This window comes from Micropterus dolomieu, linkage group LG02 (assembly GCF_021292245.1).
Source record: "Micropterus dolomieu isolate WLL.071019.BEF.003 ecotype Adirondacks linkage group LG02, ASM2129224v1, whole genome shotgun sequence".
Classification (NCBI taxonomy): domain Eukaryota; kingdom Metazoa; phylum Chordata; class Actinopteri; order Centrarchiformes; family Centrarchidae; genus Micropterus; species Micropterus dolomieu.
The window spans coordinates 4,751,342-4,766,856 of NC_060151.1; the positions used below are offsets into that span (position 1 = coordinate 4,751,342).

Consider the following 15,515-nt stretch of genomic DNA (forward strand, 5'->3'; position numbering starts at 1 on the left):
CAGACACTGAAACACAAGCATCAGGACAAAATGTTTCATGATTATCAGAATCAAATTAAAACACACATATTGGATGGAAGTGTATTTTGAGAAAATGAAAAACAAAACAGAAACTTTCTAATGTCATGTACTATGTGTCCTGGTGAGCACACACATTGAGTTTGGAAGATGGTTCCAGGCTGCTTGGCTCGTCGTCTTCTCCTGACAACCAGACAGACCACCACCAAGACCAGCAGGAGCAGCAGCAGACCCCCACCTGCTACTGAGGAGACCAGCGGCAACAAAGGCACTAGGAGAGAGAAACATTTTAACATGAAAATTGTGTCCAGTTTACATGCACATGAAGGTTAATGACATTTCATCCTTAATACGTAGGGTTTAACATAGAGTTCAGCTATAACAGGCTGTCCACAAAGTTTAGGAATTTGTTCATGGGAATTTTTGACCATTCTTCTAAAAGCGTATTTGTGAGGTCAGGCACAGATGTTGGACGAGAAGACTTGGCTCGCAGTCTTCGCTCTAATTCATGCCAAAGATTTTGTATCAGGTTGCAGCCAAGTTCTCCACACCAAACTCGCTTATCCATGTCTCGGACCTTGCTTTGTGCACTGGTGGTGGTCATGTTGGAATAGGAAGGTGCCATTCCCAAACTGTTTCCACAAAGTTGGGAGCATGACATTGTCCAAAATGTCTTGGTATGCTGAAGCATTAACAGTTCCTTTCACTGGAACTAAGGGGACAACTCTAACCCCTGAAAAACAACCCCACACCATAATCCCCCCTCCACCAAAATTTCCACTTTGCACAATGCAGTCAGGCAAGTACTGTTCTCCTGGCAACCACCAAAGCCAGACTCCGTTGGATTGCCAGACAGAGAAGCATGACAGGCCCTCACCTGCCGACCCACACACATGCGCACAATTAAGGTTATGAATTATGCATATATTATATTATTATGAGTATTAATTCAATTCAAACTATTTTATACATACATTTTATATAGTTCATTAATTACACACATACATATATAAATTAAAAATAAAGTAAATCACAACACAGTAAAACACAAGTGTGTGTGCGTGTGTGTGTGTTAAATAAAAATTTAATTTATAAAAATTTAAATAAAATAAATCAATAGAACTGTAAATGTGTGATTTGTTAGAAACACATATAGTTTATACAGGACCGATTTATCGGCTGATGTGAGCTAATAGCATGTAAACTGGTATCTGCGTTTATAATAGCCGATTATTAAAGGAACGGAGACAGATCTTTCAATTATGTATATAGTTTCACCAGAAGGCGCTCTGCAACTCCCCTGTTGATTACAGCCTCACAAATCCACCACAAAACAAAACAATCAGCTGACCAGGGTGGCGATCAGTATTCAGAACCAACAACAGAGTTCATGATGAGGTGGTCATTTGTCACGTGAAATACATTACTTAAATAATAAAAATAGCACTCATCAATACTATTCTTGGCCCAAATAAGCCTGACAACACTCATGACCATACCGACCCGCCGTTTTTCATTGACCTCTCCCGGTTTCCTCCCGGGTCACAGCAGTGTGTTTAATGTTACGGTAGTTGGGTGGTGGAGGCTACACTGCTGACAAACGTGGTTGTGGATTTATTTCTGAAACAGTGTGGCAGTTCTAGCAAAGTCCCATCATTTCTGTCTAGTTCATCACTGACTTACTGATGTACTTAAATATTCTCTAATATCGCTTACAACGGCTAACGCTGCCCATTGCTAAATTAGATTAGCTAAAAAGCTAGTTAACGCAATGTTTATTAGTGGATGAGCGAGTCAAGTCAATAGCGGTTAAATTATAGCATTTAAAAAGCATTTCTTTAACTTTAATATCGGCATCTGCCCCCAAAAACCCATATGGTCGGGCTGTATAGGATTTACACTGATCAACACCTGTAACGTTATACATCCACCTTCATACAGGATTTACACCACATGATTGCAACAATGCTTTCCTGGACCACAATCTCAATACATTTCCCTGCTTACTGTAAATCACATCATGCAAGCACATACTGCCTCACCTCTAATCCAGTTCTATGAATCAGATTCTTCCATAATTCACACACAAACACACATACAGTACATAAGCTACTTCATCGTCACGTAAAGGCAGCCCTCTTTCACTTAAAAACTTTATGACAGCCACAACCTACTTGAGCTCCTCCCACCAGGACCGCTTCTCTCCCTCCAGCTGTTGCACTAGTTTAGGTTCACAGTCCCGCTTCTAGTGACAGATGAGCGCCGAAGCAATGCTAACATAATAACAGTGCTTTGTGCTTTTCTCACGTACACAATCCTGGTGTTACCAGTCAGAGGAAAACGCCAACAAATAGATTTTCTTAGTTGAATAAAGTATAAAGACAAAGCTAAAAATATTACCTGTGGATGATGAACAGGTGATCCACTCTGTGGATTTTTTCCCCATTTGGGAGTGAACAACAAAGCCGATCATTATTGAGGGAGCACACCTTACCGCCCAAACCCCCTCACAGGCTGAGGTTGAATATTTCCACGATTGGCGCGAGCATCTTCGTTGATTGCCCCCCAAAACCGGGTCAGACAGCTGCTGCTAGCATCAGGTTGTGCTGCACAGGGTTGGGGAGTAACGGATTACATGTAACGCATTATGTAATCAGGATACAAAAATAAAGTAACTGTAGGCTATTCTGTTACAGTACAGGAAAAAAAGATGTAATCAGATTACAGGTACATTTTGTATAAACGGGAATTACACATAGGGAAGTAGAAAGTTTCCATGAAACAGAAAACAGAGTACTATTTGCTATTTATGTTTATGTTTCCTGTAAAAACACACAGCTAGTGAGGGATTTGTCCCAGATATTGATTGGTGTGTAGCCAGTAGTTCAATGTGGTTATGCCCCTGTTATGCCCCACCCTTTTGTGGCAACATTCTGACACTGACCCAAATATTAACATAAAAAAACATCAACAACAAATAAATCAACGGAATTTATTAACATAACACACTAAACCATGAAAACCAAAACCACAAGACCAGAACACAAAAAAATCCCCGGCTAGCAATACCAGCAGTCCCAATCAAAAAGCCTCTCTTCTGACGCTTGCACAGGAGCTTTTAAAGACCGCCTTCCAAGGCCAGGTGGACCTCGTTCGGCAATCAGCTGTAGCACTCCTGAAGCAGAACAAGGACAGAAAAGGAACACGGACAAAGCACAGAAACACATACAGATGTAACATCCCCACCCTAAAAACAAAGAATAACGTCTTTGTCATACAATCACATGTACAAAAACAAAGCTTGCACTGGGTTTAAGAAAAAACAACACTAATAGCCAAATCAGTGCGTGCCACTTCCTCAAAATCGCCACCATCATGAGGTGACAAAGACCACAAAACCAAACACAAGTTACTGCATTTACCTACAACTGTAGCACTGGCGACCCATTCAAAAGTAGAGTGCACACACTCAAATTAGTGTTCTGTAAGTAAATACACAACTGCAATTACACACAAGTGACCACACCAGAAGGTGGACTGCAGCAACCACAATACAAAATGGTCACATCATAGTAAACTACACACAAATGTTGCCAACTTCCACCTAAGCAAATAAGGTGCTTTTTACCAGCAGTATTCCCTTTACACAGTAGCAATAAATAATTTATTGTAAATCTCAATTTAAACATTAATGTAATCAAATAAAATAATAAACAAAAGCTATTTGCCACTGCCAGGGCATTACCTTTTATATAGCTTGTTAAAACAAGTTACCATCCAAGAGTCCAATTTTCTTGTTATTTTTTCTGACCAGCATCAGGTTTCTTTTATCAGGGAGCAGCAGAAACAGTCTGTCCAGTAGGGTTGGGACGATGTCTACAAAACTACATTGAAGCGTAGCGGGGTCGGTGCGTGTTCACTTGCACAGACTTCACTCGGTTAAAAATTTGAAATGATGTTACAAGTGGTGGTGGATATTTTATAAGCACAGACCAGGTAACGTTAAAGCAACATTGAACACAGGGTGCAGGTGTTGGTTTCGGCCATTTAAGCTGTTTGACATGGTTGCGTCATTAACAAGCAAGCGGCTCACCTGCTGTCGTGATAACGGATCGTGGGTGGAAAAATATGGAAAAAAGATGACAGCGTAGTCTGCCGAAACCTCCCTCCACTGCTTGTTTGGGTGGCTGATTTGCAGGCTGATCAACATCCCGCCCCTCCTGTGACCCATGGTTTGACTGTATGTGGATTCAGAGCCAGTGAGCAAGGGACTTTCAAACTAATGATAATAAAATAAAAACTGCTTTAACATGCGATAAAACAATTGTCGTTAATTAATGCGATAATAACACATTAATGTGCCCAGCCCTAGTATTTACATACTTAAACTTAACTTAACTTAAAGCCAACTAAGTAGTTTTGTTGCCTAAATCTAATCAAACTGTTTCACAACATTAACCACATGTTAGAAAGGCTTTCTGGCAGGATTAGGGTCTATATTATGCATTATAATAATCAGTGGTTATATGGAAAATTAGCTGCCCTGATGGGTCATCTCACTCGGACCTCCCTGTGACTCCTGAACCTGACTGATGCTAACAGTACAGATGTAACAGTCTCTGACTGACCCAGCGAAACATGTGATGTCTCAGGGTCAGTCAGAGACTGTTACGGTGTCTGACAAGAAGAATCTATTTGTCTGGACATGAAAAAAGACAAAAGAAGAGGCTTGATGTAGAGTGGAGGCAAGAAGATTAAGGTATGTCAGCCCATAGGCTCCATTTTCCAATGCCTATAATCTGTACTGAATGTCTTACATTATAGCCTTAACCACACTGGTATTAAAAATGCTACACCTGCTAACATGCTAAAGCGCTAAATGCGATTAGCATCACAACTTTTACAAGCTGCATAAAACTGGTAAGTTTAAGTCGTATACTTTGTATAATAAAATATATTATTATTAAAGTCAATGATTAAGTTAATAATTTTAATGGGATAATGGTTTTAAGTTTAAGCCATTAGCCTATCCAGCTGTCTGTATCTATCTAACATTATCTATGGAGCTGTGCTGTTCTGGTGTCATAAAGCATTTAATAGAACAATACACCAAACGCCCAGTGTGGCCTCTACACTGAAGGGGGAAATGATGCAGTTTACTGCTCTTTTGTTTTTGGTGTTTTGATGCTAAAAATTAAACAGAAGGTTGAAAAATATAAGGAAGGTTCATCAGATCTTGTTGATGTTGCGCAGATGTTTTTTTCTTCTACCCTCCATTACTTCTCTTCGCACCAGATTCCCCGAAGAAACAAAAAAAAATCTGGTTTTCCTACACAGCCCTGGCTCTGTAAATGGAACACAAAGAAAGTGGTGTGGGCCTTCCCCTCAACTCTGTTCCAGCCAATGAGCAACAGGTGGCTGTTGTAGTATATCTACTTTACCTTTAATAAAACTTATGAAGATTAATATTCAGAAATATTAATTCATAAATCCTCGGGGCACCACCGGAAATTCACTTTGCCCAGGGCCTCCGGACTCCCTCGGTATGGTTTTAATAATTATACAATTATTCCTAGTGATCAGTTAGTAGTAATTGCTTAATCATTTTTTAAAATCAATCAGTCAATCTCTTATCAAAGGCGTAAATCCTCCGTTACAGTGACCTGGAGTTAAACAATACAAACACACAGTTTCTGGGATTTGGGTGAAATTTATTAGAACTAACTACGTGAATAAATTAGGTTAAATATACATCAAAGAATGGTGTAGTTCATTGCATTGATGCTATGGACCGGCCCGCCCGTTCCCCAGACCTGAATCCAATTGAGCACATCTGGGACATCATGTCTCTCTCCATCCACCAACGCCACGTTGCACCACAGACTGTCCAGGAGTTGGCGGATGCTTTAGTCCAGGTCTGGGAGGAGATCCCTCAGGTGACCATCCTCCACCTCATCAGGAGCATGCCCAGGCGTTGTAGGGAGGTCATACAGGCACGTGGAGGCCACACACACTACTGAGCCTCATTTTGACTTGGATTGGCCTGTAGTGTGGTTTTCCACTTTTCCACTTTGATTTTGAGTGTGACTCCAAATCCAGACCTCCATGGGTTGATAAATTTGATTTCCATTGATAATTTTTGTGTGATTTTGTTGTCAGCACATTCAACTATCTAAAGAAAGGAGTATTTAATGAGATTATTTCATTCATTCAGATCTAGGATGTGTTATTTTAGTGTTCCCTTTATTTTTTTGAGCAGTGTATATTGAAGGGGTACAAATTAACTGTCTGGTTGTTTTTAATTTAATATTTTAAATACAGCTAAATGTTGTTTCTAGTGCAGCAACATTAATGTTTACAACAGCAAAGTAACTCAATAACTTTATCTGACATCACAAGTAGTGAGTGACGTTTAGAAAGAATACCATCAGTCTGTATCAGTCCCTCCTCCTCTCTCGTTGGCTGCAGGTAACGTTACCAGGTAGAAGGAGGAGCGTCTGGTGTGTCTCAGCCAGCAGCTGAGTTTTTACTACAGACCAGTCTGTGCTCCAGACAGACAGCTTTATATTAAGCTTGTTTTTAACATATGGCTAATGCCAAGCTAGCGTTAGCTGTGCTTGTATAAAACATCCAGGATGAGATACTGAGGACAGAGATGATTAGATTAACCATTTCTACATATTTAACATTACCTTACAGACATGTATATTGATGAAGTATTGTCTTTTCACATGCGAAGGATTTATTGCATGTACTTACAGTAACGAGCGTAGTTGTCATCAACTAACGTTAAAGTAATTTGGAGCTAACTAAACCCTCACCGTATTCCACCACGACGGCACAGCCTCTCGCTCTGCTGCTGTGTAAGTATGTGCGTGTATGTAGGAGCCGACAGAGAGCAGGCAGAGACTGCAGCCTGATGATTTTCTCATCCATTGCGTTTCAAATTAAATCAGATTTGACGCTCAAGACATAACGTTACATCATAGGACCCGCAAGTCTCGATAGCAGTATCGATAAGCTCGAACCTTATTGATTTTCGGCATTTGAGAAATTTTGGAACCGGGTCTCGATCTCCATCCCTATGGCTGAGTCAGCAGTATAAGTTCACTCGACTAAAATAAAGCTTAAAAGAACTTGGTCGTTCTTGAATTCAGAGTTGCGCGACTGAAACAGATAACTTTTAACAAACAAAACAAAAGAAAATGTAAAGCAAGTAAGTTGCTGGAAACAAGGGAAAAGCAGAAGTTGCGGCACTTCGCCGGGCCGGACTCTTTGCGTTGCTAGGAGAGCAGGAACAGGCGTGTGCCGAGGGCAGAGCTAGAACAGTTGAGGAGAAGAGAGTGAGCGAGCTCGTGTCGCTGTGTTTTGTTTCTTTGGGCGTATCTCAGGAGGAAGGCTTTGTTTCCCCTGAGGGAGGGCTTCCGGTCTCCTCTAAGATTGTGTCTTAACTCCAATATTTTTATTTACGCGTATTTTAAATCAAATACTTTCCCACAGTCAAACCTTAATTGTCAAACAGTTATACCGTTCTTAGTTTTAAGCATTTGATAAAAAGGAAACTATTAATTAATCATTTTAATGGTTACCAGTTAAACACATTTTCAGGATTTCAGAATGAAAGAAACTTAACTCAACATTTCCTGGATAATATTGGCAGTTAAACCTTTAGAGAACACAAGCAAGTTATACGAACATGGCACCAGATTACAAACAATAAAATACAGTGATAGAGTGAGTGATACATTAAAACAGCGGGAGAAGTATTAAAACAATGACATGTAATCCTCCTTTTGTCCTCTTGGGGGGGGCTCTGGTCTCATGAGAGGAGACTGAGATAACTTTGATTATTTCTTTAAAACAATCGTTTGCTCAGGAGCTGGGGAAATTATTTAACACATGATAATTGTTGAGTTGGCAGCCCGGCTGACGGTGAGTGTTTTTTTTATTTCTCCTGTGATTCTATTTTCCCCTCGTGTTTTGGCCTGCCTGTTTGTGTCTCCTCCCCTCTCCCTGTGTGTGCTCTCCCTCTCTCTGCTCCTGAGCCCAGCTGACAGTTCGCACCTGCACCTCGTCAGCCACCTCCTCCGCTTGCTCCTAACCCGGTGCCACTTCTTCACTCAAGCTCTTGTGTAACCTGCATCATCTTTGTTTCTCTGTTCTTGGTTTTCCCTCTGTCTAACCCTGTCTGTCTTCCCTCCAGGTTCACTCACCTCCGTCGTGTCAGCTGGGCTCGCCACCCTGCCCTCTCCTCTCGGATCCCCTCCACGGCGTCCTCCCAGCTCTTCCCTTTGCCTAGCCAGTCAGCCTGTGACCACACTCCTCCACCAACCCCCCGGCCGCTTCCTCGGCCCCCCCGGTGCCTCCCAGTTCCCTCGTCCCAGCCTCCTTGACCCCACCTGCTCCTCGGCCCACAGGGCTCCTCGGCTCCCTTGCCTCAGCCCCCTCAGTCCCACTTACTCCTCGGTCCCCCGCGCCCGTGTTCCCCCCGGCATCCACCTCTCCCTCACCTCCACTTCCTCAACCCCTTTTTTCCCCTCAAATCCTCTTTCACCTGAGCGTTGCTTTTGGGTCCTCTCTGTCCAACACACCATAACAATAATATTTCTGTTACTTATTCTTTAACAAGAAGATATATAAAACGGTGTTGAAGCATGGCTTTAGTACAACATAAATTAAAGGAATATTGAGTGAGTATTGAGGAAGATTAAAACACTGCAAATTAACTTTCTTAATGGATTCTTCTTTTCAACACAGTCTTAAGAACATGGTAATAGAACTACTCAAATTGAAGTGGCGAGAACTACTAATTAACTTAACAAAGATTATTTAATTAATGGTGTCTGTCTTTCTTATCAGTTTCGCATATCTGCGTGAGAAGGAGGGTGTCCATGTTAATGGGTCTTTGGTGGGGTATAGAACCAAGACTGAAAGAAAGGGGTTCTTTGATGTCTGAGGTAATGTTAAAGAGGAACTTCGTTACCATGGTTACCCGGTGTGTGTGGGGGGTGGGGTGTGTGTGTGTGTGTGTGGGGGGGGGGCAGTTTAGCGTCTCTTGACCTTTAATCAAAAGGGTTCTGATTGTTAGGAATGTGGTTTTGCGTTCATGTTTCCTGTTTAAGTCCGTTTTTTGGTTCTGTGTAGTCTTGCTTAGTTAGTTCTTAGTCCTGTACATTAGTTCATGTCTTAGTGTTTGCTTCTGGTCTGTGTTCTTATGTGTTATTTTGCCCATGTCTAATCTGAGTTCTGTTTTGTCCTTGCTTCAGCCTGTGGTCCTTGTTGTTAATGTATGGTGTTTTGCATCTGTAAGTGTCTCTGTGTTTTCCCCTTCTGTCTCTCTGCCTCTGCTCGTTAGTCCCTGTGTATAAATGTTTGGTGTTTCCGTTCATTCTCTGCCCGGTCATTGTAGCATGTTGACGCTCTGTCTGTGGTAGTAGTTCGCTCTGTCTCATCCTGTTGCCTGCCTATTCTCTGTGTGTTTGTTGGATTTTCTCTGTTGGATCACCTGCTTTGTTAGTTCCTGTATGATTTTGGATTCCCTGGACTCAGCCACTCTTTGTAAGTGTGCTCGCCTTTAGATTGTTGAATAAACCCTTTGAACTGTACCTCCTCCGCTATGTGTTCTGCATTTGGGTCCACCAACCTTCTCCACGCCACAAACCCTAACACTGATAGGCTGGTTCTGGATGAAGTTAGTCTCTGGGAAGTGTCGGGGTGACACCTATGGTTATGGTCACTGAGGTCCTTACAGCCTGGTTCAGGTTGAGGTTATTCTCTGGACAAGGTTAATATTGTCATTTTAATAGTCATGCATAGTGTCTGTTATCTATTTACCAGAGATGCTCACAAATCTCTGAGCTAGAATCCAAGTCAAGGTTGCTTATAAAACTACATAGCTATAAGGATTTCTGTAACCTGTTTTTCACTTACAGAGCACAACCATAGGAGATTTTAATATTCATGTAGACGTTGAGAATGATAGCATTAGTATAGTGTTTATCTCGCTTTTAGATTCCATCGGCTTCTCTTAGTGTTCATGAAACGACTCACTGTTTTAACCACATCCTCGACCCTGTTCTGGTATATGGTATTGAAATTGAACATTTAACCGTGTTCCCACAGAATCCCTCTTTATCTGAACACTGTTAACTATGGAGTTTGTATTGCTGAACTACACACCATTGGGGGGGAAAAAAATCTGTCTGATAGTGCTGTAGCTAAATTTAAGGATACTATTCCATCACCTCACCAATTCATTATCAAGTCACAAAGTAACAGAGGACTCCTATGCTAATTTCAATCCCTCCCAAATCGATCATCTTGTTGATAGTGCTGCAGGCTTGCTGCAAATGACACTCAACTCTGTTGCCCCTCTAAAAAAGAAAATAATAAAACAAAGACGGTTAGCTCCATGGCATAATACTGAAACTCTCAAAGCAAATATTGTGGACACCTGAGAGGAATTGGCGTTCCACCAAACAGGAAAATTCTCGTTTAATTTGGCAAGATAGTCTTAAAACTTATAGGAAGGCCCTCCGTAATGCCAGAGCAGCGTACTACTCGTCATTAATAGAGGAAAATAGCACTGTAGCCAGGCTGACAGAGAGTCACAGCTCTATTGACCCAAGTATTCCCATAGTTCTCAGTAGTTACGACTTCATGAGCTTCTTTAATGATAAAATTATTTTGGATTGTGATGATATTATGGAGCGTAGATGATGAAATCCCTAAATTCCTTGCAATTGTACGTTGAGAGAAATGTTCTTAAACTGTTGGGCTATTTGCTGACGCAGTTGTTCACAAAGTGGTGAACCATCCTTGCTTGTGAATCACGGAGCCTTTCGGGGATTGTCCTTTTATACCAATCATGACCCTCACCTGTTTCCAGTTAACCTGTTCACCTGTGGAATGTTCCGAACAAGTGTGTTTTGAGCATTCCTCAACTTTCCCAGTCTTTTGTTGCCCCTGTCCCAGCTTTTTTGGATTGTGTTGCAGTCATCAAATTCAAAGTGAGTGAATGTTTACTAAAAACAATAAAGTTTATCAGTTTGAACATTAAATATCTTGTCTTTGTAGTGTGTTAAATTGAATATAGGTTGAAAAGGATTTTCAAATGCATGTATTCTGGTTTTATTTACGTTTTACACAACTTCATTGGAATTGGGGTTGTAGGTTAATTGTTGTATTTACTTTTTAATTTATGTATCTTACCAGTAACAGATAAACACAGTGGCTGTCACGACTTCAGCAGGTTCACTCTCCATGACATTACAGACCCTTTCACTCCCTGCTGCCCTGCAGATACCCTTTCATTCCCTTCACCTGACCTTTCCACTCACTCACCTGATTCCCATCTTATTTCTGATCAGCCTCGTAGTGCATGTAGTGAAAAGTGAAGTTACAAGTTAGGTCAGAGCGGGTGCAAAAATAGGATCCACTGGCTGGTCGCGTTAGATTTAATGGTCTCACCATATGGCTGTACTTTTATTAATGCAATTGCTATTCTCACTTATTTGTTGTATTAACTTTATTAATTGTTTGTCTTACCAGTAACAGAGAGTCTGACAGAGTCACTTAAAGGGGAGCTGAAGTCTCGTCTTGAAACACTTGTCTGATACTGACACTGGTACGATCCTTCGTTGACAAAATCAACTTGCAAGATGCTGAAGTAAGCAGAGTTGGTACTTGTTTGGGTCGTTCTGAATGAGCTGGAGAGTTTCACCAGGATGAACGTTCCACCTAAATGCTGAGTTGAGATCGAACAAGTGACGCTGACGTCCTGACCCCAGGTAACCTCACCAGCAGGATCAATGGAGATGCTGGGCTTTGGAAGGTTCACTGAAAAAATATTAGAGCAGTAAATGGACTGACTTTGAGGTCAACATTTTTCTGAACATTTTCTTTTCTTGTTTGCTAAATTTCCTTTATGCTAAAGGAATGGTTCACCTTTTGGGTCCCCTCTGGTTACTGCTGTTTCCTTGTTTTCAGTCTTAATGCTAAGCTACGCTGACTAGCTGCTGGCTGTGGCTTCATATTTAAAGGACAGCTATGAGATGAGTATCAGGCTTATCTAACACTCACTATAAAAACAAAAGTGTTTATTTCCCAACATGTTGAACTATTTCTTTAAACAAGTGAATGAAGCAGATTAATTTCCTTACCAGTAACAGAGAGTCTGACAGAGTCACTTAAAGGGGAGCTGAAGTCTCGTCTTGAAACACTTGTCTGATACTGACACTGGTACGATCCTTCGTTATCAAAGTTCACTTTAGGTATAACGAAGGTAGCAGAGTTGGTACTTGATGTTTGGGTCTTTCTGAATGAGCCTGAGGTCTGCTGCAGGAGGAATGTTCCACCTAAATGCTGAGTTGAGATGGAACAAGTGATGCTGACGTCCTGACCCCAGGTAACCTCACCAGCAGGATTCATGGAGATGCTGGGCTTTGAGAGGCTCTCTGAAAAAATAACACAACAATAAAATATTAAATGTATTATATATTTGATCCTGGCTGTGTTAATGTTTTCTCTTTTTTCAATAGGTGTGTAGTGGTGAGGCAGTACAATGGGAAACTTGAATGAATGAATTTGTGATGCACACACTGTAAAAATAAAACCAACTCATAATCCTTCTTGTGTAGCTAATAGAAGGTTTACAGATTTGATAATTTACAATATTCTATTATTGTAAAAATTATATAATTTTAATTAACATCAAAAGTATCATGCCGTCCTGCTTCACCCTGCTTCCTTTCCCACAGGATGGTTGGGCCATAAAACACCAGACTCTTCTCTTTCTAGCTGATGTGCAAATGTGATAAGCCCAGGATGGTGAAGTGAGGGACACTACCAATCCCTGCCTTCTTGAGCCAACAAATGTTTCATTATAAACTGTGTTTTGTTCTGTTTAAATAATAGTCCTCGCTAAGTTAGTAGTGGCGTTTGCCTCTTAGTTTAGTAGTAATGACCCTGTTATCCTTTAGTGATGTTTGAAGACAAGAGAATCATTAGAAAGTAATCTTGAAGAGTTTCCTAATTTCCTTTTGTTTTGTTTTAATTTCTCCCTATTATCCAATAGTAATCACTGTCTGTTTAGTGTTTAACTAATGCTTTAGCTAAATGTTTCGTATACAATTTCTTATTAAAACGTTCATCCACACGTTCCTCGTGTGTATAATCCGCTTCCCAGTTCAAGTGGTGAATTTACCTTTCATAGAACCCGAGCTCCACCAAGAGGACAGAAAAGGTATAACACACAAGTGTTTAAAAGCGTTGAATATCTCTCACAATGTCACTCTCTAACAGATTCTTTGCTGCAACTCTTACATATATTTTGTCTCTTGAGTTAAAACCATCAAGTTTACACTGGAAACATGTAGTTAAGCTGTGTTACGCCTGCTATTAAGAACAATAATAATTAAGAAACAATTAATCCTCGAATGGTTGATCTTGTTTTGCTTGTCTTTATATAAATGTTTAGAATTAAGTATCTTTCGAATGTTGATATTGTGGAGAAACAGATTAAATGGAAAATACGTGCAAAATATACTTTGTATCCCACTAAAAGTTAGCACTTTGAGACCAAAGGGTTACTCCCCCATAGAAAACCAACTCCCAAAATGACATCACCATGTCCCAAAAAAAGAGAATAGATAAAAGACCACGTCGTCCTTTGTCTCACTCTCTTGTACTCTCTCGTAATTACGCTTTCTTGAACTTTCTTTAGTTTTGGAATTCCAATCTTTTTTTTTCATACTTTTTTTCATACTTTAAACTTCCTTCAGAAAACCTGAGAAAGCTTCATGTTCCTGAATGCCCATTTGATTTTGACTTTTGTTTGGAGCTGCCTGGGACAAAACTTTCCCCAGTTTTAAACTCAGCAACATTAAATAGCCTACATTCCCTGGGCCTCGCAAGCCTATGGCGAATGTATGTGTCTTATTTGATTTTGTTGTTTTAACGTTATCTGACCATTCTAAGCAACTTTTGACCCAGAAACCCGTTCAATCCTCACCTCGAGTTGAACGAAGTCACTGTTCCAACGACAGAGTCTGGAGTGTGTTCCGCTGAGCTATAGCATTGCTGCAAGCGTTTTCATAGGACTCCGGAGCAAATCCACCGGTTTAAACCCAGCTTGAGATGCAGCTGGGATGCCAATCCAGCCGGGCCCGGACAACAACAACGAGCCTAACCGGCAGTTAGCCTTTGCCACGGGGAATTATGACAAAAGTAAGGCAAAACAAACCACATTCTGTGACCCGTTGGTGTCCTATAGTTGGTATAGAAACCCCTTGTTTGTTTAAACTACATTTGCAACATAATTCACAACCATTCGTTCCCTCGTTCTCTTAGAATATTCTCCCTCTACAATTCCTAACTGAAACTCCATCGAGCCTATTATACTGATTTTGTCTTATTACATATTCTGTTCATTACCTTCTGGTTTGTTTCATGTTTGACTGTTATTTCTGAAATATTCCCTTATTTACTCACATTGTTGTACTCCCTTTAGTTAGTCAATAAATTTCACCTTGATTATAGTGATTTGTGTGTGTGTATTGTTTAGTGTCCTTTAGAAATAACTGAACCATTAATAACTAACGAATTACCAGAAATTCATGGAATTATCAAGCTATACTCAAGGACCTAAAGCCTTGGGCAGACAGCAAATCTTTAGGTGGTGCCCTTCGACGAGAGCTTTATGAATCAATATTTCTGAAATATTAATTTTCATAATTTTATCAAAATCATACGTAAACACGCTACAATGTGCCTCCACCCTCCATTCTACATTTTAATAATTACACAACCGTTTCACTTTCACATGCTTGTTTTTAAAATCCCATCTCTCTGTGGGTGGGGGCCATTGTGAATTCTGCATCACAAGTTACAGTGGGAGAAAATGCTTCAAATGAAAATAAAAGTGAAAGCATGAATAGAAAGAGTTAAGACACACGACACACCGCACAGAAACACTGTTGCAGGCACGTGCAAACTGATGCACATAGACACCTGGGTTGGGCGCAGGTCAGACACTGCCTGGCTTTAGTGAGCAGGCATCTCTGTTACAGATGGAAATTAAATTAATGTCACAGAGAGAGAGAGAGAGACAGAGAGAGAGAGAAGGGGGAATTGGCATAATGACAAAAAGAGAGAAGTGAAACAGAAATGTATTAATTTATTGTAATTCAGTTTAAATCAGTGGAGCGTATTAAATGCAAACAGTAAAACAGCTCCACATCTGCAACAAGGACTGGAAACTGTTTTGACAGTCATGGTTCCCAGAGGATAACCTGACAGCCTGACATTCCCTCCAGCATTATCAGCAGGATGACATGTGGTTCAGACTGATATGTCTCCACCATGCAATGTGGTGTATTTGTGAACTTCATCAGGTCAGAATTCCTGATTTTTCCTGATAAACCAAGTGACTTCACTTTATCAGACAGTTTGTTTCTCTGTATGATGAGCGTTACAGCCTCACAGAGCCTCTATTTATT

The 15,515-nt window shown here is 40.6% G+C and overlaps 1 protein-coding gene and 1 long non-coding RNA gene across 2 annotated transcripts in view; one reads left to right on the forward strand and one right to left on the reverse strand.

Moving 5' to 3' along the window:
• LOC123957787 (deleted in malignant brain tumors 1 protein-like) overlaps positions 1 to 15,515 on the reverse strand; it is an 86,640-nt gene that overhangs the window by 62,581 nt on the left and 8,544 nt on the right. Inside the window, exon 5 of the mRNA XM_046030856.1 lies at positions 11,566 to 11,652. Within this exon, the coding sequence (XP_045886812.1) occupies positions 11,566 to 11,652 (87 nt within the window). The remainder of the gene's footprint in view (positions 1 to 11,565; positions 11,653 to 15,515) is intronic.
• LOC123984382 lies at positions 4,697 to 8,712 on the forward strand. Its single transcript, XR_006828435.1, has 2 exons — positions 4,697 to 4,777; positions 8,222 to 8,712. It is a non-coding gene; the product is annotated as an uncharacterized LOC123984382 (long non-coding RNA).